General features: G+C 43.1%; 1 protein-coding gene across 12 annotated transcripts in view; it reads right to left on the bottom strand.

Moving 5' to 3' along the window:
* LOC112262924 (AP2-associated protein kinase 1) overlaps window positions 1-24,202 on the bottom strand; it is a 47,832-nt gene extending 23,630 nt beyond the window's left edge. For 6 of the 12 annotated variants that reach the window (XM_024438784.2, XM_024438788.2, XM_024438791.2 and 3 more), the window contains exons 1-8: window positions 23,445-24,196; window positions 4,858-4,976; window positions 3,062-3,170; window positions 2,792-2,934; window positions 2,430-2,551; window positions 2,182-2,263; window positions 1,887-2,019; window positions 108-211 (exon numbers count right to left, since the gene is read on the bottom strand). In XM_024438784.2, the coding sequence (XP_024294552.1) occupies window positions 108-211; window positions 1,887-2,019; window positions 2,182-2,263; window positions 2,430-2,551; window positions 2,792-2,934; window positions 3,062-3,170; window positions 4,858-4,976; window positions 23,445-23,607 (975 nt within the window). In that variant the 5' untranslated portion in view covers window positions 23,608-24,196. Of the gene's footprint in view, window positions 1-107; window positions 212-1,886; window positions 2,020-2,181; window positions 2,264-2,429; window positions 2,552-2,791; window positions 2,935-3,061; window positions 3,171-4,857; window positions 4,977-23,444 lie in introns of all 12 variants that reach the window. The other 6 variants (XM_024438787.2, XM_042331577.1, XM_024438789.2 and 3 more) reach the window with 2 other exon arrangements.
* Between the last annotated feature and the right edge of the window lie 269 nt (window positions 24,203-24,471).

The following is a 24,471-nucleotide window of genomic DNA, read 5'->3' as shown; positions in this document are numbered from 1 at the left end:
GTTAAAAGTTCCTCTACATTTTCGCTCTTTGAATTATTTGGTTGTAACCTTAGTCTCTGGGGAGATTTTCTAGTCCTGTTGTTGTTACTGAGGGTGAGGTGACTTACATGTACGTTCCGGATGGGGCATTCTATCCCGGCCAGCCTGAAGGAGAAGTGGGACACTTGGTAGATATCTGGTCTCAGCTCTGGGTCAGGCTCCAGCATGTATCCTGATGAATGGAAGAAAACATGGTTGGTAATTATGATACTGATACAGTGCATTCGAAAAGTATTCAGACCCTTTGACTTTTTCCATTTGATTACGTTACAGCCTTGATTAATTGATTAAATAACCCCCCCCAAATCTACTCACAATAACCAATAATGACAAAGCAAAAACAGATTTTTAGAGAAATGTGCACATTTATTAAATATAAAAACAGAAATAGTTTATTTACATTAGTTATCAGACCCTTTGCTAAGTGACGCGAAATTGAGCTTAGGTGCATCTTGTTTCCATTGATCATCCTTAAGATGTTTCTACAACGTGATTGGAGTCCACATGTAGTAACTTCAATTGATTCGACATGATTTGGAAAGGCACACACCTGTCAAAATAAAGGTCCCACAGTTGTCAGTGCATGTCAAAGCAAAAACCAAGCCATGCGTTCCGAGACAGGATTGTAACGAGGCACAGATCTGGGGAAGGGTACCAAAACATTTCTGCAGCATTGAAGCTCCCCAAGAACACAGTGGCCTCCATCATCCTTAAATTGAAGATGTTTGGAGCCACCAAGACTCTTCCTAGAGCTGGCCGCCCGGCCAATCTCAGCAATCGGAGAAGGGCCTTGGTCAGGAAGGTGACCAAGAACCCAATGGTCACTCTGACAGAGCTTCAGAGTTCCTCCATGGAGATGGGAGAACCTTCCAGAAGGACAACCATCTCTGCAACACTCCACCAATCAAGCCTTTATGGTAGAATGGCCAGACAGAAGCCGCCACACAGTACAAGGCACATTACAGCCCGCTTAAAGTTTGCCAAAAGGCACCTAAAGGACTCTCAGACCATGAGAAACAAGATTCTCTGGTCTGATGAAACAAACAATGAACACTTTGGCCTGAATGTGAAGCGTCACATCTGGAAGAAACCTGGCACCATCCCTACGGTGAAGTATGGTGGTGGCAACATACTGACTGGGAGACTAGTTAGAATCGAGGGAAAGATTAAAGGAGCAAAGTACAGAGGACCTCAGGCTGGGGCGAAGACTCACCTCCAACAGGACAACGACCCTAAGCACACAGTCAAGACAATGCAGGAGTGGCTTTGGGACAAGTCTCTGAATGTCCTTGAGTGGCCCAGCCAGAGCCCGGACTTGAACCCAATCGAACATCTCTGGAGAGACCTGAAAATAGCTGTGCAGCGACACTCCCCATCCAACCTGACAAAGCTTGAGAGGATCTGCTGAGAATAATGAGAGAAACTCCCAAATACAGGTGTGCCGGGCTTGTAGCGTCATACCCAAGAAGTCTTGAGGCTGTAATCGCTGCCAAAGGTGATTCAACAAAGTTGAGTAAAGGTCTGAATACTCAGGTAAATGTGACATTTCAGGTTATTTTATTTTGAATAAATTAGCAAAAATGTCTAAAAATGTGTTTTTGCTTCGTCATTATGGGCTTTTGTGTGTAGATTGACGAGGGGAGAAAAACTATAACGACAAAACATGAAAAGTCAGGGGGTCTGAATACTTTCTGAATGCACTGCATATTTCTCTCTGTCGACTAAAGGACTTGCACTGTGTAATCGAGAAGGGGCACAGAGAGAAAGACAGAGCCAGAAAGACAACTCTCTTACATAGAAATGCATGGACCAGTCAGTAGGAGTTGACAGGGAGGATGGCTACTCACTGATGAGGCAGTGCATGTCCGGGGAATAGCGGGAGTTGTCTGGTATAGTGAAGCTGCCGTCACAGATGGCCACCTGGCTCTCCCCAAATGGCAGGGTGAAGTAGCACAGTTTATACAGTAGACAGCCCATAGCCTGTAGAGACAGCACAGTGGACATCAGCACACCTTGTATTACCTCACAAAACTTGCAACCCAGCTAGTCAGTTACACTGTACTTGGCATCACGCCAACATAACTCTAGTGGAGAGAAACCAGTCATAATCTCCCATGTCGATTCAGCAGTATGCCAACTCACCCAGATGTCTGCCTTTGTAGTGATGACCATGCCATTGTAAAGGTTGATCATCTCTGGGGCTCTGTATGACAGAGTAGTGTACCTTAAGATGGGAAGGGAGCACACTCATTTAGGAAGGACTTCAAAGGGCACAGTAAATCCACAACATCCCAACCTGTTGTACTGGTTGGTTCACTAGACTAAAACTATCAAACCACACCCATGAGTTCAGTGTTCCAGCTGAGGTGAAGCTCTTCAGAATCACTCACTTCTTGATTTCCTCCTCCACCAGTGGAACGCCCTCTGCCTGAGGGTCCTGGAAGCGGTTGGTGGCGCTACCAAAGTCACACAGCACGTAGTGTCCCCGGTCATGGAGCAGGATATTCTCCACCTGCAGAGGAGATCGACACACAGGTGACTCCTGAGACAGGTGACTCCTGAGTTGCTCTTTGAATGGTGTGTAACATATTTATACACTTCATGGTACACTTCTCATGCTGCAACACACATATGCAGCTAGGACATGTATTAAAGACAAACAGATAGAGGACAAGTGTGAGTAGGGTGTCGACTCTGAGGGTGTGTGTGTGTGTGTGTGTGTGTGTGTGTGTGTGAAGACAAGTGCTCATGCCTTGAGATCTCGATGGATGATTGGCGTCTTGCACTGGTGGAGGCGGGCCACAGCCTCACAGGTGTCACAGAAGATCTGCAGCACTTCTGCCTCAGTGAAGCCTGTTTGCAGACGCTGGTTCATCAGGTTCACCACCTGACCGCCTGTAACAAACCAGGGAGGGCTTACAATGGGTTTGGAAACTAAGTAGATACGCTCCTGTAATGGTATGATGTTTGTACATGAATGAAACTACGAAAGTGATTGATAAGGAAAGAGGGGCAGAATTACCACGACAGAAGTCCATGAGGATGAGGACCTCCCAGACATCTCCTGATCCCACTGCAGTTATACTGGAGTCCAGGAAACCCACAATGTTCCTGTGGCCCACAAGGTCCCTCTGCACATGCACACACACAATTGGTTAATATTACAAAGAATAGAAAGAACCTCATAGGTCTCTGGTTTGCTTTCAAGTTCCAAACAGGCTGCCATAACAATGGTGATCTTTGTTTGTTTTTTGGATTGCCCAAGTGTATTCTGCTTCTGCTTGCTGACTATGAGGATCGGCCAAAAGGCTGGAAGTAATAGGGTTGTTCCACAAAATGGGTGCCTTTTGGAAATGCAAACGTTTAAGAAATTCACTTTAAAATATACCTTCTTTCAACATTTCAATTGCATGGAGGATATGTTGAGTTTACAGAAAAACAGATTGTCCAGTCTCTGGTATTAAAATCCTATAAACTAAGAGCATTTTATCTGCCGTTGTACCACACTGTCAAAACGGTTACGGACACTTATGTAACCGCTTAACTATTATTTAAAAGTATGTTTGAGATGAATCCCAAATATTCTCATTGATCAAGTATCCCTTGTACAAATAAACTCCCATATAATATCAAATGGATAAAGTTACCGTTGGGCATCTAACAGGGTTGACAATAACACAGTTTAGGTTTAAGATCGGCCATTACTCCTCATGTGGTGAAGAGAATGGGACCACATGGTGTTCATAAAATTAGGAATTATACACAAGACTTACTTCCTTTTCCACCATGCTGTTCATGGTGGAAAAGGCCCTAAACAATGTCACCTGCTGTGAGTCAAATAATGGTCCATTATTTTAAAGGAATAAATTGTTTGCATAACAGGGTTGGCCTTAAAATGAGGGACATACGTAAATGCATCACCAATCACATTAATAGCAATAATAACCTTCAGAAATGACTGTCAAAGCAGCAAAAATAAATAGGCCTTTACAATGGTGAAACATGGAGACATTTTGGGATTAAGTGAGTTGAAATCTTCCTAGAAGTGACAGTGTTGATGGAGGGACATGTCAAAATGCTGAATTTTGGCACTTTAGCAAGCCATTATTCATACAAAAAAAAATCTGATGTATTGAATTCTTCATGTGGTCTATATTATAGTGCACTTCATTTAATATGACAGGCATTTTAAAATTCAATATTGGTGCATAATGTGTACTTAAAAGATCAAAGGGAGGCAAAAGGCACCCATTTCGTGGAACGACCCAATAATGATAGCCATCCTGTACCAATTATGCCCCCCAGGGTGTAGCTGCAGGGGCTGGTTATCTTACAGCATGGCCTCCAGTTAGAGAACTGAGGCCCAAGGGGTTGGGGGAGTTTATCTGCATGATGTCCAAATCAACATATTCAGCAGCAGGCTCTAATGGAGTGAAGAATGTATGACTCAAAGTTACTACCCACCCTTCTGCTCCCCCCTATATCTATCTATCTATCTATATCTATATCTATATATATCTATATATCTATCTATCTATCTATCTATCTATATCTATATATATTTGTTTAAGTTCGTCTTGTCAACCCTTCCCTTCCATAGTCAGCAGCTCATTCCCATATCACCTTTTCCAGAATAGAAACACAATCCTATTCTTTCATTTGTGTCATTTTATCTATGTGGTTCTACATCAGCTTCACTACAGCAGTGGCAGTGATTTGCCCCCTTTGTGAAGTCCATTTGTCTGAGAAAGCCTGTGCATTATAAAGGTAGACTGGGTGACAGACTGATCAGAACTCCAGCCCAGAACCGGTTCTCACCATGATCTGGATCTCTAGTTTGCAGATATGCAGGTCGTGCTCGTTGTTGACGTACATTCTCTTCAGGGCACAGCGGACCCCCTGGTGGGTCCGCACCAGGAACACAATGGCAAAGCCTCCTAGAGAGAGAAAGATTTCAGCATTGACCTGTGACGGAGTGGCACAGGTCCCCACAGAGGCCAGCGGCCTTGTCAGCTAACCTGGCAGCAAGAGAATACAATAAACACAACAAGAGACCAGCTTAATATGGAGCAACAAAAATGTGTTTCGTGACACTGGTTTCCCCTCAAGCCAAACGGCCAAATGACGTGCTTTGCTTCAACAAATATCAGTAACAGTGACTGAATTAGCCCTGAGTCATGGTCAGTCAGCCTGGATGAGTCAAAGCTGCTGATACTGTAGTGGCTGACTGTGTGCAGAACAGAGCAGGCCTCCTTCAGTCTGTCCATTACCTCATCCTGATAGCAGCACACCACCCTGGCAACGTTTGTCCTCTCTGTCATATAAACACACACTGTATGACCCCAGATCAACAGTGGCAGAGCTAGCTGGGAAGAAATGCTGTGAAATCTGTGTTAAGTCAGAGGGGTGGATGAAGCTGTGGTAAAGGAAGGCTCAAAATAGCATTGGTGAGTCAGCAGTAGAGATGAGAATCAGAGGAAAACTGCAGGTAGCGTAGCAGCCGCACTGTGACTGGAGACGGTGGAGAGTGTGAGTCCATCATCCGACTATTAGAGGCACATTGTGCTGACAGATTGGGCAGCCGGCATGGCTCCAAAACAGCCCTTTGTCTGGGCCTCTCCATTTCTCTCCCTCTTGCATGCTAATTCAAACATATGGAGACACACAAAACCGTAAGTGATTGTATGGCTGGCTGTGCACACCATTTGTTTCTGGTGACCCAGGAGGCAGTGCTGGCTTGCTGTGATCCATGAGTGATACAACACTGGTCTCTTTCATGTACACACCATTCACACAGTGAGGGGGCTGGCTCTGCCTACATAAAGAATAACACCAAAGGGCAGGGTTCAGCAGAAGCACTGTCTGGAACCAAACACACTGAGCATGTATTTTAGCTAGAATTATCTCACATTGTTCAAAGAGAAAAAAACAGTTGTGTATTATGTTGGTGATGCAGATAGTGTTTTGGAGGACTGGTGGCTCTACAGTGTTATTGCAGCACAGCGCTGTAAGATGTGGATAGTATTTGTGTCTGATTACAGGCTAGTAGAAGGTGAGCTAATGCTCTGAGGGGTTGGTTGAATGCTCTGCTGGGCTGCTGCACTAGGCTCAGCACCTCCCGGGCTGGCCTGCATCTGGCTGGCACACAGCCTCCACTGGCTGAGCTGGAGGGTTCTGATCAAAGCAGAAGCAGATATAGGCCAGGATCAAGTATCACTAATCTGAATAAGAAATTCACATCGTATTAGTAGTTCTCAAATCAAATTTGATTTATGCCGAATATACCGTGAAACGCTTACTTACAAGACCTTAACTCTTATTTTTCATAAAACTGCATTGCTGGTTAAGAAACAATATGTACAAAATAAAAGAGTAACAATAAAATAACGAGGCTATATACAAGGGGTACCGGGTCAATGTGCAGGGGTACAGGTTAGTTGAGGTAATATGTACATTCATTTTAAATAAATTTCACCTTTATTTAACCAGGTAGGCCAGTTAAGAACAAGTTCTCATTTTCAACTGCGACCTGGCCAAGATAGGGCAAAGCAGTCCGACACATACAACACAGAGTTACACATGGAATAAACAAACATACAATAGAAAAATCTATATAGAGCATGTGCAAATGAGGTAGGATAAGAGAAGTAAGGCATTAAATAGGCCATGGTGGCCTATTTAGGCCATGGTGGCGAAGTAATTACAATAAAGCAATTAAACACTGGAATGGTAGGATGTGCAGAAGATGAATGTGTACAGATACTGGGGTGCAAAGGAGCAAGATAAATAAATACAGCATGGGGATGAGGTAGATTGGATGGGCTATTTACAGATGAGCTATGTACAGGTGCAGTGATCTGTGAGCTGCTCTGACAGCTGGTGCTTAAAGCTAGTGAGGGAGGTAAATGTCTCCAGCTTCAGAGAATTTTGCAGTTTGTTCCAGTCATTGGCAGCAGAGAACTGGAAGGAAAGGTGGCCAAAGGAAGTGTTGGCTTTGGGGATGACCAGTGAAATATACTTGCTGGAGCGCGTGCTACGGGTGGGTGCTGCTATGGTGACCAGAGATAAGGCGGGGCTTTACCTAGCAAAAACTTATAGATGACCTGGAGCCAGTGGGTTTGGCAACGAATATGTAGTGAGGGCCAGCCAACAAGAGCATACAGGTCGCAGTGGTGGATAGTATATGGGGCTTTGGTGACAAATGGATGGCACTCTGGTAGACTACATCCAATTTGCTGAGTAGAGTGTTGGAGGCTATTTTGTAAATGACATCGCCGGGTCAAGGATTGGTAGGATAGTCAGTTTTACGAAGGTATGTTTAGCAGCATGAGTGAAGGAAGCTTCGTTGCCGAAATAGGAAGCCGATTCTAGATTTAATTTTGGATTGGAGATGGTTAATGGGAGTCTGGAAAGAGAGTTTGTCTAACCAGACACCTAGGTATTTGTAGATGTCCACATATTCTAAGTCAGAACCGTCCAGAGTAGTGATGCTAGTCGGGTGGGAGGATGTGGGCAGCAATCAGTTGAAGAGCATGCACTTAGTTTTACTAGCATTTTGAAGCAGCTGGAGGCCACAGAAGGAATGTTGTATGGCATTGAAGCTTGTTTGGAGGTTTGTTAGCACAGTGTCCAAAGAAGGGCCAGATGTATACATTATGGTGTCGTCTGCGTAGAGGTGGATCAGAGAATCACCAGCAGCAAGAGCGACATCATTGATATATACAGAGAAAAGAGTCGTCCCGAGAATTGAACCCTGTGGCACCCACATAGAGACTGCCAGAGGTCCGGACAACAGGCCCTCCGATTTGACACACTGAACTCTGTCTGAGAAGTAGCTGGTGAACAGTCATTTGAGAAGCCAAGTCGAAAGCATTGGCCAAGTTGATGAGGACGGCTGCACAATACTATCTTTTATCAATGGCGGTTAAGATATCGTATAGGACCTTGAGTGTGACTGAGGTACACCCATAACAAGCTCAGAAATCAGATTGCATAGTGGAGAAGGTACGGTGGGATTCAAAATGGTCGGTGATCTGCATGTAGGTCCGGGTAAAGTGAATAATAAACAGTGGGTAGCAGCAGTCGGGGGGGCGTCAATGCGAATAGTCTGGGTAGCCATTTGATTAGCTGTTCAGCGGCTTTATGGCTTGGGAGTAGCTTTTGTTTAGGAGCCTTTTGGACCAAGACTTGGCGCTCTGGTACCGCGCGCCGTGCGGTAGCAGAGAAAACAGCCTAACACTAGGGTGGCTGGAGGCTTTGGCAATTTTTTGGGCCTTCCTCTGACACAGCCAGGTATAGAGGTCCTGGGTGGCAGGAAGCTTGGCCCCAGTGATGTACTGGGCCGTACACACTACCCTCTGTAGCAGTTACCATGCTCTCGATGGTGCAGCTGTATAACTTTGAGGGTCTGGCGGACCCATGCCAAATCTTCTCAGTCTCCTGAGTGGGAATAGTCATTGGCGTGCCCTATTCACGACTGTCTTGGTGTGTATGGACCATGGACCATTGTTGGTGATGTGGACACCAAGGAACTTGAAGCTCCACTACAACCCCGTTGATGAGAATGTGGGCGTGCTCGGCCCTCCTTTTCCTGTAGTCCACAATCACCTCCTTTGTCTTGATCACGTTGAGGGAGAAGTTGTTGTCCTGGCACCACACTTCCACACTTTGACCTCCTCCCTATAGGCTGTCTCATTGTTGTCGGTGATCAGGCATACCACAGTTGTAGTGTCGGCACACTTAATGGTATTGGAGTCGTGCTTGGCCAAGCAGCCATGGAACAGGGAGTACAGGAGGGGACAAAGCAGACACACACAAGGGGCACCCGTGTTATAGATGAGCGTGGCAGATGTGTTTTGTCCTACCCTTACCACCTGGGGGTGGCCCGTCAGGAAGTCCAGGATCCAATTGCAGAGGGAGGTGTTTAGTCCCAGGGTCCTTAGCTTAGTGAGGAGCTTTGTGGGCACGATGGTGTTGAACGCTGAGCTAAAGTCAATGAACAGCATTAGGTGTAGGTGTTCCTTCACATAAGTGTTCCTTTTGTCCAGGTAGGAAAGGGTAGTGTGGAGTGAGATTGAGTCATCTGTGGATCTGATGTGGCAGTATGCAAATTGGAGTGCAAATGTATTTGGCTAAGGTGTATGTAAACTTCCGACTTCAACTGTGCGTACGGTCACTGTGTGGACAACGCCATTAATGCAGTTATTGATGAAGCCAGTGACTGATGTGGTATACTCCTCAATGCCATCGGATGAGTCCTGGAACATATTCCAGTCTGTGGTAGCAAAACAGTCCTGTAGCTTAACATCTGCACCATCTGATCACTTCCGTATTGAGCGAGTCACTGGTACTTCCTGCTTTAGTGTTTGCTTGTAAGCAGGAATCAAAAGGAAAGAATTATGGTCAGATTTGCCAAATGGAGTGCAAGGGAGAGCGTTGTATGCATCTCTGTGTGTGGAGTAAAGGTAGAGTTTTTTTTCCCATCTTGTTGTTAGAAATGAGGTAAAACGGATTCAAGTGTCCCTGCATTAAAGTCCCCAGCCACTACCTCTGGATGAGCATTTTCTTGTTTGCTTATGGCTTTATACAGCTCGTTGAGCGCGGTCTTAGTGCCAGCATTGGTTTGTGATGGTAAATAGACAGCTACGAATAATATGAGAGCTCTCTTGGTAGATAATGTGGTCCACAGATTATTAAATACTTTACTTCAGGTGAGCAAAACCTTGGGACTTCCTTAATATTTGATTTTGCACACCAGCTGTTATTGGCAAATAGACAGACTGGAACCCCTTGTCTTACCGGAGGCAGCTGTTCTGTCTTGCCAATGCACGGAAAAACCAGCCAACTGTCTATTATCCATGTCGTGGTTCAGCTACGATTCGTGATACATAAGACATTACAGTTAAATGTCCCATTGGTAGGATAGTCTTGAACGGAGCTAACCCCGTTTATTCTCCAATAGGACGGATGGTAGAGGCGGGTTACCCACTTGCCGACAAATTCTCACAAGGCACCCGGTCCTGCATCTGAGTCTTCTCTTCAGCCGAATGACAGGGATTTGGGCCTGGTTGGGTGTCGGGAGTAATTAATTTGTGTCCGACTCGTTAAAAGAAAAACATCTTTGTGCAGTTCGAGGTGAGTAATCGTTGTTCTGATATACAGAAGCTCATTTTAGTCATAACTGGGAGATGGCTGTGTATGTGAATGCAGAGCACCTGTAGTCTGTAAAACAAGCAAGGTCGAAATCAAGCCTTTGAGAGCATTTTATTGGACAACTGCTTCCTTGTTTATTTCTACTGCTAGCACAGCAAAAGCATTTCAACCCTGCAGAAAGTCTCTGGCCATGTACACAATCTGGCTTGCCTGCTACTAAATTAAACAGCAGTGTGTAGTACACATACTATTTAGCAGTTATGGCTTCATATGAAGTGGAACAGATCGTTTGTAGCCCCACCCAGTGACATTTCATGTTGTTGTTTTGGGCTAACATTAGCCAAGTACCTAGCATTTAGAATGAAGTATTTTGAGTAATCTTGAGTGTACCATAGGCCACGCATGTATGAACTGAAGAGTCACCTGAAGCTTGAGAGGAATGGGAGATGCAGTGGAGGAATGCAGTGCTGAAGCAGGGGGATCATAAATGAGGATGACTGGCTACTACTCTGAACTGTGTGTGGTGAGCTTACTGGCGCCCAGAGCTAATGAGGCACCACCCAAGTGGGTGCCATACATTGTGAAGGAGAAGTCCAGTAGCCCTCTACAAGATCATTACCAGACTCAATCTTCATCAACCATCTCCCTAAAAACCTTCCTCTGATCAAGCCAGAAACTGTCCCTCTCCATCGTTGGAGGATACATGCACTCAGACTTGGCCTCTATCGGTTGAACTAGTCAACTATAGCTCTGCTACTCATGATGTATTGCTTGTTTGCTTTTGAAATTATGAAAAGTGCTATTGACATGTAATCAATTATTATATCAAAAGATGGCTTATTTAGTTTAGTAGAGCAAAAAGCTCTGACGAAGGCCAAGAGGCCAACACGTAAGCTTCAATACAAAAGTGATACTAGCAAGAGCAGTGTGCGGGTTTCTTTTTTTGTTTCCACTTATAAACTGTGTGGTTCGATCTCTGAATGCTGATTGGCTGACAGCCGTGGTATATCAGACCGTATACCACGAGTATAACAAAACATGTATTTTTACTGCTCCAATTAAGTTGGTAACCAGTTTATAATAGCAATAAGGCACTTCGGGGGTTTGTGGTATATGGCACTTCGCATTGCGTTGTCCCTTAGCCGTGGTATATTGTCATATACCACACCCCTCTCTGGCTTTATTGCTTAACCATGCACCTGCAACAAGATACCTCAGATGTGTGAGCATTTTTTTTTTATGTTGAAATGTTGAAAGTAAAACACACCAACAGTAGATGTACTGGTCTCAATTTTTATTTATTTATTACAAATAAACACTTTTTGATGAGAACTGAAATCCACTTTGGGTTTTACAAAAGGACTTCACCAAAAACAGTAGAAAATGAATTAATGTAAAGGATACTTCTGGATGTTGGCAATGAGGCCCTTTATCTACTTCCCCAGAGTCAGATGAACTTGTGGATACCATTTTTGTGTCTGTCTAGTATGAAGGACGTTAAACTAACATTAGCACAGTGCCTGATTATATGGGTATCTACTAGCATGCTAGCAGATCACACAATGACTGGGAGTGTATGGCTAATGCCCGTTAACGCAACTTTGAGTCCTACTAAAACATGTAGCTAGCTTTACTAAAGGCATGGCAGGCAGAATATTTGTTTTCAAAGAAGTAACGTTACAATTAAATTAGTTGTGATCATTTTAACCTCTCTAGGAGTGGCGGGATGCTTGCGTCCCACCTGGCCAAAAGCCAGGGAAAATGCAGAGCGCCAAATTAAAATAAATTACTATAAAAATCTAACTTTCATTAAATCACACATGTAAGATACCAAATTAAAGCTACACTCGTTGTGAATCCAGCCGACATGTCAGATTTCAAAAAGGCTTTTCGGCGAAAGCAAACGATGCTATTATCTGAGGATAGCACAACAGTAAACAATGAGAGTAGCATATTTCAACCATGCAGACGCGACAAAACGCAGAAATAAACTAATTCATGCCTTACCTTTGACAAGCTTATTTTGTTGGCACTCCAATATGTTCCATAAACATCACAAATGGTCCTTTTGTTCGATTAATTCCGTCGATATATATCCAATGTCCATTTATTTGGCACGTTTGATCCAGAAAAACACTGGTTCCAACATGACCAACGTCACTACAAAATATCTTAAAAGTTACCTGTAAACTTTGCCAAAACATTTCAAACTACTTTTGTCATACAACTTTAGGTATTTTTAAACGTAAATAATCAATAAAATTGAAGACGGGATGATCTGTGTTCAATACAAAAAGAAAACAAACGGACGCTACTTTTCTAGTCACGTGCCTCTCGCATTCAGTCCACTTCAAGTGACTCTCATTGAAGATGGCCGTACTTCATTACACAAAAGGAAAAACCTCAACCAATTTCTAAAAACTGGTGACATCCAGTGGAAGCAGTAGGAACTGCAAGCAAGTCCCTTAGAAATCTGGTTTCCCAATGAATATCTGTTGAAAAGACAGTGACCTCAAATCAAAAAAAATCTGGTTTGTCCTTAGGGTTTTGCCTGCTACATACGTTCTGTTATACTCACATATGATTCAAACAGTTTTAGAAACTTCAGTGTTTTCTATCCAAACCTACTAATAATATGCATATCTTATATTCTGGGGACGGGTAACAGGCAGTTGAATTTGGGCATGCTATTCATCCAAAAGTGAAAATGCTGCCTCTATGGCTGATGCTCATTAACGCAACTTTGAGTTCTGCTAAAGCATGTAGCTAGCTTTACTAAAAGTAAAGTAGTAACCGTTACAATGAAAATAGTTGTGATCATTTTAATGAGAACAAAAGTGACTTCCATTTGAAGACCACCGCAGAAGCTTCACTATTTACTATCTTGCAAGTTGTTTACTCAAAGAGATCTAGCTATCAAAACATGCATACCCCTCTTCAAATACATTTTAAATTCCTGAAAAGTGTGCAGCGAATTCTACAAGATGAAAAGCCGAAATGAGAACATCCTGGCATTTAAACCACAATAGATTTTTTTTTTTAGACACATACGATAACACTTCCTATTTTCACATACTCAAACAGCGTACTATTTAGGACGCAAGTATGGGCATTCAGACACAGGCCTCCATCTTTATTACTCACTCAGACAGACACACAGTCAGTCCTACTAGAGGAGGCTGCTGCAGCTGCTCAGAGGCCTGTGGGTAGCCAGCCCCATGCTCTCCCAGGCCAGAATGCCATGTGTTGTTGCTTGCGCTGAGCCATGCCCTGGGCTGAGTCATCCAGCTCGCATCGCATCACTAAGCCAAGGACAGATCCCTCCACGTGATCAGTCTGTTTGATCATCTGAGGCTTTCCACCACAGCCTTCAGTTCGGTAGGTGCTGCTGCTGTCCAAGGAGGCATCGAGTGAATATTACGTACACTCAGTAGAATGGTATTCTACATACGTACACATGATATTGGTAAATGTATGACCCATGGGTCAGGCTAAAATCAACTCCCTTACGTATTTTCTATTCATCATACATACCTGCACCATAATACTTAGTCCTATGGTGATTAATTACGTATAAAAAAAAAGAGGAAAATGGTCTGAAAGAAACCCCATGCTGCTTATTTATGATTGACTGCATTGAGAAGTTTTTTTAAATAGGCTGTCTCATATGAACAAGTTCAAACACATTTATGCAAAATAGTGTATCCAGCAAAGCTTGTTTTGTGCCTGAATCAAATTGAACATCAGAATATACTGCGAGGGCAAGCACACAAACATGTACACACTACACAGAGACAGAGAGAGAGACAGACACAGAGAGACAGACACAGAGAGAGAGACAGAGACAGAGAGAGAGACAGAGACACAGAGAGAGAGAGAGAGAGAGACAGAGACACAGAGAGAGAGAGACAGAGACACAGAGAGAGAGACACAGAGAGAGAGAGAGAGACAGAGAGAGACAGAGAGAGACAGAGAGAGACAGAGAGAGAGTGTGTGTGTGTGTGTGTGTGTTCCTGCCACAGCTGATGTTGGGTTTGCCGTGCCAAGCACCTGCTAGTTCGCGCCGTCTAATCTCGGGCGCCTGCGTGAATTTAGAGGGATTAGCAACCTTCTTAAATTACATGCACCAGCACACTGATTTACTGGACTGGACAGGTCAACAACAAGAGCTACAAAATACCCCCCCCAACACTGATGAGTCAGTATAATACGTTGTTGTCCACTCAACCAAACATATACAAAATATATATTTTTTAATACAGTTCAGTAAACAAAGGGTCATCACTGCAATGGAGCTTGTGTAACAGCATGTAGCCTACTATAAAATAAAATAAACTACTACATTGTTTACAAACACGCTCACTGAGGAGTATGCGTTACCCTGCATCCTGCATTGAGCAGACAATTCTACTGGCAAAGTCTTGTCTCCAGTAGGCATTAATATTAAACCAGCTTGCACCAGCTGATACTCATCGGTAAATAGAAAAATGAAAGGCAGTCAGATTAAAATTAAATCCTTGCATTTTCCTAGCATGCCCCAGTGGCTGCATTGTGTGTGTGATGGTGCAGCAGCAGGCAGGCAGGCTTCCTCCATGACAGTCATATATGGTTGTGCCTACACTTGACACTTACATTACTGGTCAAAAGCTTTAGAAAACCTAGTCATTCAGGGGTTTTTCTTAATTTGTACTATTTTCTACATTGTAGAATAATAGTGAAGACATCAAAACTATGAAACAATCCATATGGAATCATGTAGTATCCAAAAGAAATGTTAAAATATAGTTGGTATTCTTCAAATAGCCACCCTTTGCCTTGATGAAAGCTTTGTGCACTCTTGGCATTCACTCAACCAGCTTCACCTGGAATGCTATTCCAAAAGTCTTGAAAGGAGTTCCCACATATGCTGAGCACTTGTTGGCTGCTTTTCCTTCACTCTGCAGTTCAAGTCATCCCAAACCAACTCAATTGGGTTGAGGTCGGGTGATTGTGGAGGCCAGGTCATCTGATGCAGCACTCCATCACTCTCTCCTCATGGAGGAAGCCTGCCTGCTGCTGCACCATCAATGACGAAACTCAAATATATATAAAAAAATGTTTATTTGTTTAACACTTTTTTGGTTACTACATGAGTCCATGTTTTATTTCACAGTTTTGATGTCTTCACTATTATTCTACAATGTAGAAAATAGTAAAAATACAGAAAAACCCTTGAATGAGTAGGTGTTCGAAAACCTTTGACCGGTAGTGTACATGCGACTTCTGCGATCAGAATACGAAGATTGGATTGAAAAGACATGTCTAGACAAACAAAAGTTTGTGGTCAGATTGTGTACAGATCTGGCATACCACTTCAGGAGGTGGTCAGGGATGCAATGTGTGCGGATTTATCCTCAGCCTGGACACTAATCAGGCTACCGAAAGTGCATACAGTGTGCGACGTCATCAGCCCTCCCACAAATTCTTACCATTTTTATTTTTGGCTAAAGTTATGCTAAGCCGTTTGCAATCCCTTTAGCGTTGCTTGCTAGCTACAGAGGTTTTCTGGCTAGTTAGCTACTGCCATCAGTTGTGTTATACTTTTCCTATTCCCCCGTTTGTAGAACACATACTGACATTTGAATATAGTGCGGGAAAAAGGAAGCTTAGGCCCAAAGAAAAACACATTGGGCTTTTTTGGACAGATTTTGAAGAGTGAAACCTCTCGCTTTGCCTCTTCCTCTCTGATACTACGCACCCATACAAGGACCGGACATTTTTTATTGAGAACTTAATGGAAATGTGCACCAATCGCAAGCCTATCGTCTTAAAGTTCAAAAGGCTATAGCTTATTATTGAACATGCAAATCCTGTAAAGAAGCTGCTAATAAAACATTTTAAACATTTGCCAAAATGCAATTAATGGAAAACACCAATTCTAAACAGCGCACCTAATGTGAGCAGTTGTGACAAATATTAAAATCTCTGTTAGAAATTTAGAAAGAGGGGGAATTTAATAGCAACAACTATGATGGGTTGCTAATATGACTAAGATTGTGCCTTTGGCTTTTGGACAACGAAAGAAAGTTGATATGAAAACCAATAGAACAGGAGCTAAATGCTGATTAATGGCATAAAGAAGTCCTTATAAAATAATTGTCTCTACGGACAGATTTTCACAAGGCTACTTTGAAGCAAGACATGCTTCATTATTTGAAATAAAGTAAAGCATTCAGGTTTCAAACAATTATACTGCTTGAAGCTCACATTGCAAAGTGGTGGGTGACTCGCAGATAGAGTCAACAGTAGGCAGGCTATAGCCTATACACCCGAATGGGAGGCACACTTTAATTAAGAGTTGAGATTGAGGTATAAAAATAGCTTCTTTTAATCATGGCCAACAAAGTAACAAGCGATTGCATTTAGAATTGGTGTTTGTTCCACAATGACTGGGCTTACAAAAGCAGATTTCACTCCAGTAGACTACAGGCTTTTGAGGAGCTACTCTTGAGCTGTCTGACAGGTGGTAGGTTATTCTGCTCCTCAAACTACACTCTGTATGCTGTGCATGTGTGATGAATAGAATGCATGAAAACTAACAGAAACACACATCCCAATTTAAATTCCACAAATTACCCTATAGACCGATAAGCATGACCAGTCTAATTAAAAGTTAACATGCCTAGTTGCAGCTAAATGCTTTCTGGTTTGCTGAGTGAACAGGCGTAAAGCTGCTTTTAAAATTCCTGCAAATGTGACCAAGCAATACCTCAAAACCATCTGAACAAACAACCTGACTGGAGAGCTAATCTACAGCCAGAAAATATGATCCCTCAAAAAAACATTCCAACTGTAATTTCTCAAAATGCACAATCTCTAATGGAGAGCAGGAACGGTTTGAGGAAGTCAGCTCAGCTGGTTCCACCACTGGACCCAGACCGGTAAACCACATCAGCATACAGAAAGCAGCTTGTTCATGCATGGTTTGAGAATATACAGAAAGTTATCAATTTAATGTTATACTGAGCTGTTTCACTGTGAATTGACTATACCATCCAACAACCCCCATGTGTCACTGTCCCCTCTGAACAGCACACTCACTTTCATAGAGGAGTAGTCCTAAGCCTGCGGAGGACTGAATGTGAGGATATCCAGGCCAGAGAGATTTAATAGTATGTTTTTATTTATCATACTTTAAGTACTCTAATTCCTAATTCTATGATCCAGGCATTTAACCAGGCGTGGTGCGGACCGACAGATGGTGCCCATCTATACCAGTGATGAATAAATCATACTCTGTCCATCCATTATTCAGCAGCAGGCCATCTCAGCTGACAAAATGGCACATTCACTTTGACCATGGTTTATGGATCAGCATAGCATTGTCCCTAAAGCAGAGCACCAGCGTGCGGGACAAACATCTGGCTCAGCAGACTAGACAACACAGTGAGGGTGTAGATGTCCCATCAATGGGCTAATACTGTCTAGAGCCCTAAAACTCAACTCTGGCCCTCGAAGCCAGTTCCAGTGCATTTAAATTGTTCCCCTCTAAAATCAGGGACCGATTTAGACCTGAGACATGGCGAGTGCAATTAAATTGTCAGGTAGAACAGAAAACCAGCAGGCTCCAGGTCTAAGAGTTGGATAACTCTGGTCTAGAGCATAGCTCTGGGGCTATGGTGTGGAGAGCAAAGTAGCCTAATGATGTAAGTCTAGAAGAGTAAACAATGTAGTAGTGCTGAGCTCTTAGTGCTTTTTGAGGTCGGTTCGGTTAGATTATTATGCTGTAACAGGATAAAACAATTCATAACAGTCTCATGATGGTAGGCCTAGTGACAGCCCATTACTGCTTATCACCTGTTAACCATCATTTATTCACATTACTTTAATACAATATTTCAGTTATGTACATTAGTTTCATTTGATTACTTTATTATTTAATTCCAAGTCAACTAATCTCTATAGAGCTGCCAATGCTGTCGGACAGAGTCACTATTAGTTCTTCAAAGTAAAGAAAGCATACTTTTATGACTGCTGAATATCAACTTTCAATCATGTAGATCATCATTTTCAGGTAGAGATACCCCCCATGAAGCAACTGCTCTCTATCCCTCTCGATGCCGTATCCCTTTGTCTCTTTTACATAGCAGGAGTAAAAGCATTGTAGTGTGCGCATTGAGCTTTGTTAAGAATGGCGCCGGAGAGAATGGCTGCTGTTTTACAGTCTCCTAACCAATTGTGCTATTGTGTGTGTTTGATTTGAGCTCACAGAAAGAAAGAAAAATTGGAATTCAAATAACTGAACCGACCTCGGTCAATTAGTTGTTTAAAAAAACTAGAAAATACCAACATTTCAGTTAATTACTCAACCCTGCAACGTAGACAGCAGCACACTGAGCCAATAGCATCCATCAATAAGATACAGGCTTGTGGTGAATGTAATGTCATGTATACAGCGCATTCAGAAAGTACTCAGACCCTTTCACTTTTTCACATTACAGCCTTATTGTAAAATGTATTAAAATAGTTTTTTCCCCCTCATCAATCTACACACAATACCCCATAAGGTCAAAGCGAAAATAGGTTTTTTGAAATGTTAGCAAATATATTAAAAATAACAAACAGAAATACCTTATTTACATAAGTATTGAGAGCCTTTGCTATGAGACTCAAAATTCCATTTCCATTGGTCATCCTTGAAATATTTCTACAATGTGATTGGAGTCCACCTGTGGTAAATTCAATTGATTGGACATGATTTGGAAAGGCACACACCTGTCTATATAAAAAGGTCCCACAGTTAACAGTGCATGTCAAAGCAAAAACCAAGCCATGAGGTCGAAGGAACTGTCCGTAGAGCTCCGAGACAGGATTGTGTCGAGGCACAGATCTGGGGAAGGGTACCAAATAATGTCTGCAGCATTGAAGGTCCCCAAGAACAGTGGACTCTATTCCTAAATGGAAGAAGTTTGGAACCACCAAGACTCTTCCTAGTGCTGGCCGCCCGGCCAAACTGAGCAATCAGGGGAGAAGAACCTTGGTCAGGGAGGTGATCAAGAACCCGATGGTCACTGACAGAGCTCTAGAGTTCCTCTGTGGAAATGGGAGAATCTTCCAGAAGGACAACCATCTTGGCAGCACTCCAACAATCAGTCCTTAATGGTGGCCAGGCGGAAGCCACTCCTCAGTAAAAGGTACATGACAGCCAGCTTCATCACTAAGCTAAGGATCCTGGGACTAAACACCTCCCTCTGCAACTGGATCCTGGACTTCCTGGCGGGCCTCTCCCAGGGGATGAGGGTAGGTAGCAACACATCTGCCACGCTGATCCTCAACACTGGAGCCCCACAGGGGTGCGTGCTCAGTCCCCTCCTGTACTCCCTGTTCACTCACGACTGCATGGCCAGGCACGACTCCAACACCATCATGAAATTTGCAGACGACACCACAGTGGTAGGACTGAGGCTTCTCGTGACAAATAAACTTTGATTTGAGCTTGGAGTTTGCCAAATGGCAGCTAAAAGGACTCAGACCATGAGAAACAAGATTCTCTGGTCCGATGAAAGCACTATTTGGCCTGAATGCAAAGCGCCACATCTGGAGGAAACCAGGCACAACTCATCACCTGGCCAATACCATCCCGATGGGGAAGCATGGTGGTGGCAGCATCATCATCATCATGCTGCGGGGATGTTTTTCAGCAGCAGGGACTGGGAGACTAGTCAGGATCGAGGGAAAGACGAATGGAGCAAAGTACAGAGAGATCCTTGATGAAAACCTGCTCCTGAGCACTCAGGACCTCAGACTGGGGCGAAGGTTCACCTTCCAACAAGACAACGACTCTAAGCACACAGCCAAGACAATGCAGGCGTGGATTCTGGACAAGTCTCTGAATGTCCTTGAGGGGCCCAGCTAGAGTCCGGACTAAGCCCGATCGAACATCTCTGGAGAGACCTGAAAATAGCAGTGCAGCAACACTACCAGTCCAACCTGACAGAGCTTGAGAGGATTTGCAGAGAAGAATGGGAGAAACTCCCCAAATACAGGTGTGCCAAGCTTGTAGCGTCATACCCAAGAAGGCTCGAGGCTGTAATCTTGACAAACAATAGGGACAATCCATCAAATTAGGCAAGACTTTTGAGTAGTTTTACAAAAGAGCTAATGCTAGCATGCATATTGACAGTGAAACAGAGCCCATTAATATTCTGATCTAGGCTAGTCCTATATTTGGAATATTACAGTAAGTACACTCATCAATTTCACAAAAGGTACCAAATGTATTAAAAAAGACCCAGTAAAAACAATGAGTCCAGGGATGTCAGAGATACTTATACAGTCACTAGTAGCTGGCTTTTGAGGAGGCAGGATCTGTGTGTTTTGTGTTGAACTGTAGGAATGACAAAGACAATGCAAGATGCTCATCAACATCCTGTGATTAAAGAGAACATACAAAGCTCAAAAAGGTAAGGTGAACTGCAGTGCACTGGGATATGGCCCGTGACTTGAATGAGCAAAGGCGGTGAGGGAGGAGTGGCCTTCGCAAATTGAACAGTAATCTGCGTCTCTGGGTCATGTGTCAATAAAGCAGCATGATGCATCGTTCAGAAACAGACACCTTTTTTTCATAAAATACACTCCCCTACATATTTATTTGGACAGTGAAGCTAAAACTTTGAATTTGTCTCTATACTCCAGCATTTTATATTTAAGATACATTGTTTATATGGAGGTGACAGTACAGAATGTTACCTTTTATTTTAGGGTATTTTCCCACGGCTGTTTGACCGTTTAGAAATTAACGCACTTTATGCATCTAGTCTCCCAATTTGAAGGTGTAATATGTATTTGGACTTATTCCCTTAATGTTCATCAAAAGTTTAGTATTTGGTGTATTGGTCCCATATTCCTTGCACGCAATGACTACATCAATCTTGTGACTACAAACTTGTTGGATGCATTTACAGATTTGTTTGGTTGTGTTTTGGATTATGTTGTGCCCAATATAAATAACACATGTAATTTGTATGGTGGTTTTCCTTACAAAGCTCTACTGAGGAAAAACAAATTAGATACAATAAAAACAACATACATTTAGGGGAAAGGGGGATACCTAGTCAGCTGTCCAACTGAAAGTATTCAACTGAAATGTGTCTTCCACATTTAACCCCTCTGAATCAGAGGGCTTTAGTTTAGCTTTAGAGAGCTGCTTTAGTCGACATCCATGTAGACGGTGCCCGGGGAACAGTGGGTTGGGTACCTGCCTTGCTCAGGGGCAAAACAGATTTTCATCTTGTCAGCTCAGGGATTCGATCCAGCAACCTTCCGGTTACTGGCCCAACACTCTAACCACTAGGCTACCTGCTGCCCCGTCAGGTATAATAGCAATAGTGGGCTAGGTGCTAAATACATTTTAGACTAGGACTATGAAATAGAGCATGTAGAAGTGGGTTTTAAGGACCGTTTTAAAAGTTATGAGTGATGAACGGCTCTCCATAGGTGAGGGGGCAAGGGAGCAGAAGGCTTGGTCACCCATCGTTCGGAGACGCGTCTTGGGGATTTGAAGCAAAGAGGAAGTAGTACTCTCTAAGCAAGCAGCGTGATGTCCTTTACAGTGGTGCCTAGTGACTCAGATCTACAGTTGTGCTCAGCTCAATGCTGGGGTCGCTGTTGACTATGTTTTAGGGGTTGAAGGTAGTCCTCAGCCTGAAACTTACTCCTCAGCCTGAAGTGTCCCCATTTGCGCACACGAACGGCTAGCTTTTCGCGTGGTGTGGACTGGTAAGACGCTTCAGGAGGGCGGTCACATGTGCTAGCATGGCAGAGGTCCCGAGTTCCAACCAGGTATGGCCGAATCAGGAGGAAGTGGTACTCGCTAAGCAAGCGGCGCAACGTTCTTTACTGTGTGATTATGTTGTGCCCAATAGAAATAAATTAAAGTGACTCCAAAATGACAATACATTTATCATTAATTTCTATTAGGGACAACATAATCCAGAATAACCGGAAAAAACTGCAAATGCATCCAACAAGTTTGTAGAGACACAAGCTTGATGTAGTCATCGCATGCTAGGAATATGGGACCAAATACTTAACTTTGAAATAAATGTGATACACCATAAGTGAATTGTTCCAAATACTTATGACACCTTCAAATATAGGGGAGTACACTGTATATGTTTGATTGGGAAGGCAAACAAGGCATTTTTATCAAAAGCAATCACATTTGCATGTGAAAACACAGAATCCTAGTCATTACTCCACACGCTTAACCTGTGCCATTTTTGTTTCGAGAGGACTTCGCTGTCAGCCAAAACAGGGCACCTGGCTCACTCCCGGGAGGCAGCCCGATTCCAAAACAAATGCAATCAACGCTGACCTGGTTCACCCGGGGCACTAATCAAATCCCCTCAATGCCCCAACCAACACTGACAAATGCACGCACCCATATCAGTCAGTGACCAGAAACAAGAGGCTAACCACCAGAACACTCCCAATCTAATCTGAAAGATAATGTATGGTGTGGAGCAGGTGCTAACATTAAGTGATAGGCCTCACCACTCCCTGTTGACTTTCCCCATGTAGCAAATTACATTTATACCCTCATCAGAAACTCATATGTTTGATTCCCTCTCCATTTGTCATCGAGAGCTGAGACTTTGAATGTAATATGTCTGATCAGCCTTAAAATGAAAACTTTGTTCCTCCTAGCCTTGAGCAATGGGGGTTAGAAAAGTTAGCCTGTAATGTTCGTAATTCATGATGAGGTGAGATTCCAATTCCATGTTCCTCACACCCGCACGCACCCACACCCTAGATCCCATCTCTTTCAGGATGCAGGCTGACCAGTTTTTAGATTTCCATCATTCTTATCAGTCTGGTAGATACATTCCAAATGAATCCTGACACCAGCAGTGACAGTACAGCTGTCTGAGGAGCTCACAGCTGATACAGTTGTAGACCATGCCCCAATGCATTGGGTTGGAAACAAGCTTACCCTGAAATGGCCTCAATCCTATGGTATCTTGCTAGCCTTTGTTTGCAAATTGTGAAATAAATTGACGTAGATACATTCTTGGGGTTATCAAGAATTCAGTTATCAGAATTTAACAGTATGCCTGACCTTAGGATGGAGGTCATGTCAGGGTAAACTTGTTTCCAACCCAAAGCAAGAGCATTATTGTCACTAGCGATAGTTAGGGCAATTTAGTGATAAATTAGCTTGCCTGGGATGTAATTAATGAAAAAGCAGATCAATTACTCTAACGTTACCTCACCTTCAGCAACAGTTTCATCAACGGTCACTTGATACCGTCCAATGGTGAATACCCGTCCAATGAAACTGCCACCGCTGCTGCCGGACCCAGTGCCTCCTCCACCCGCTCCAGAACCAGGCCCGGAACTAACAAGTTCCCGGCGTGAATCGAAGAACTTCTTCATTTCCCGGTGATGTTTGCCAAGTGTCGAGTGGTTTGCAATCAATACCTATTCACAATAACGCGTAGATGTTGTTTACTATCAGCTTTGGATAATTGAATGACCGTAGCCACCTTAGGCTATCTAAAGCTATCCTCTTGAAGAGCCTGCTCGTTCGATTTCCAAGCGCAACTAGTTACCAATGTTTCGACTGTCATAATAGCAAGCTAGTTAAATAGTTAACTAGCTATCAACACACGAGATGACACGGTTAATCGATTTATAAATTTCTAGTTAATGTTTGCCAACCAATTAGCTAATGATATCAACAACAAACAAAAAAAACTATCTGGCTTTGAAAATTGCGTTGACAGCCTGCTAAGTTACTAGCTTCTATTTACACACATCTCCACCCATTTTTCAGCGTAAAGGCATTTATTTCACTAGTTTATCGAGAGCTCTTTCTTGGTGTTGACTCCTGAATCTCCTCCCTGGTTTATATTCGATAATTAGCTGCCTATCTAGCTACTTTGGTGTTCTAGCTACTAGCTAGTAATTCATTGCCCGATTTGCTCCCGTAGTACAACAATTTGGTGCAATCAGCGTCTCGTCAGCGACACTAAAAAAAAGTACTTCCGGGTCACGGAATTTCGGCAAGTCTTCAAAATAAAAGTCCCCCCACGTAATCGTAGAAAAGTGTCATTAGCCTGTATTTATTCATGTTATATGAACAATAATTGTCTAAACATAAACAATGATTCATATTTGTTCGTATTTAAGTGACATAATGATATTTTCACTACATTTGGGTTTTAAACTTGTCCCAAGGTCAAATAAATGCCCCTAATGCAAATCCCTGTATATGAAATAGATAGGTGCCAAATAAAA

This window comes from Oncorhynchus tshawytscha, linkage group LG12, assembly GCF_018296145.1.
Source record: "Oncorhynchus tshawytscha isolate Ot180627B linkage group LG12, Otsh_v2.0, whole genome shotgun sequence".
Classification (NCBI taxonomy): Eukaryota; Metazoa; Chordata; class Actinopteri; order Salmoniformes; family Salmonidae; genus Oncorhynchus; species Oncorhynchus tshawytscha.
The sequence above is the reverse complement of the archived record's forward strand: the minus strand, read 5'-3'. Positions and strand labels throughout refer to the sequence as shown.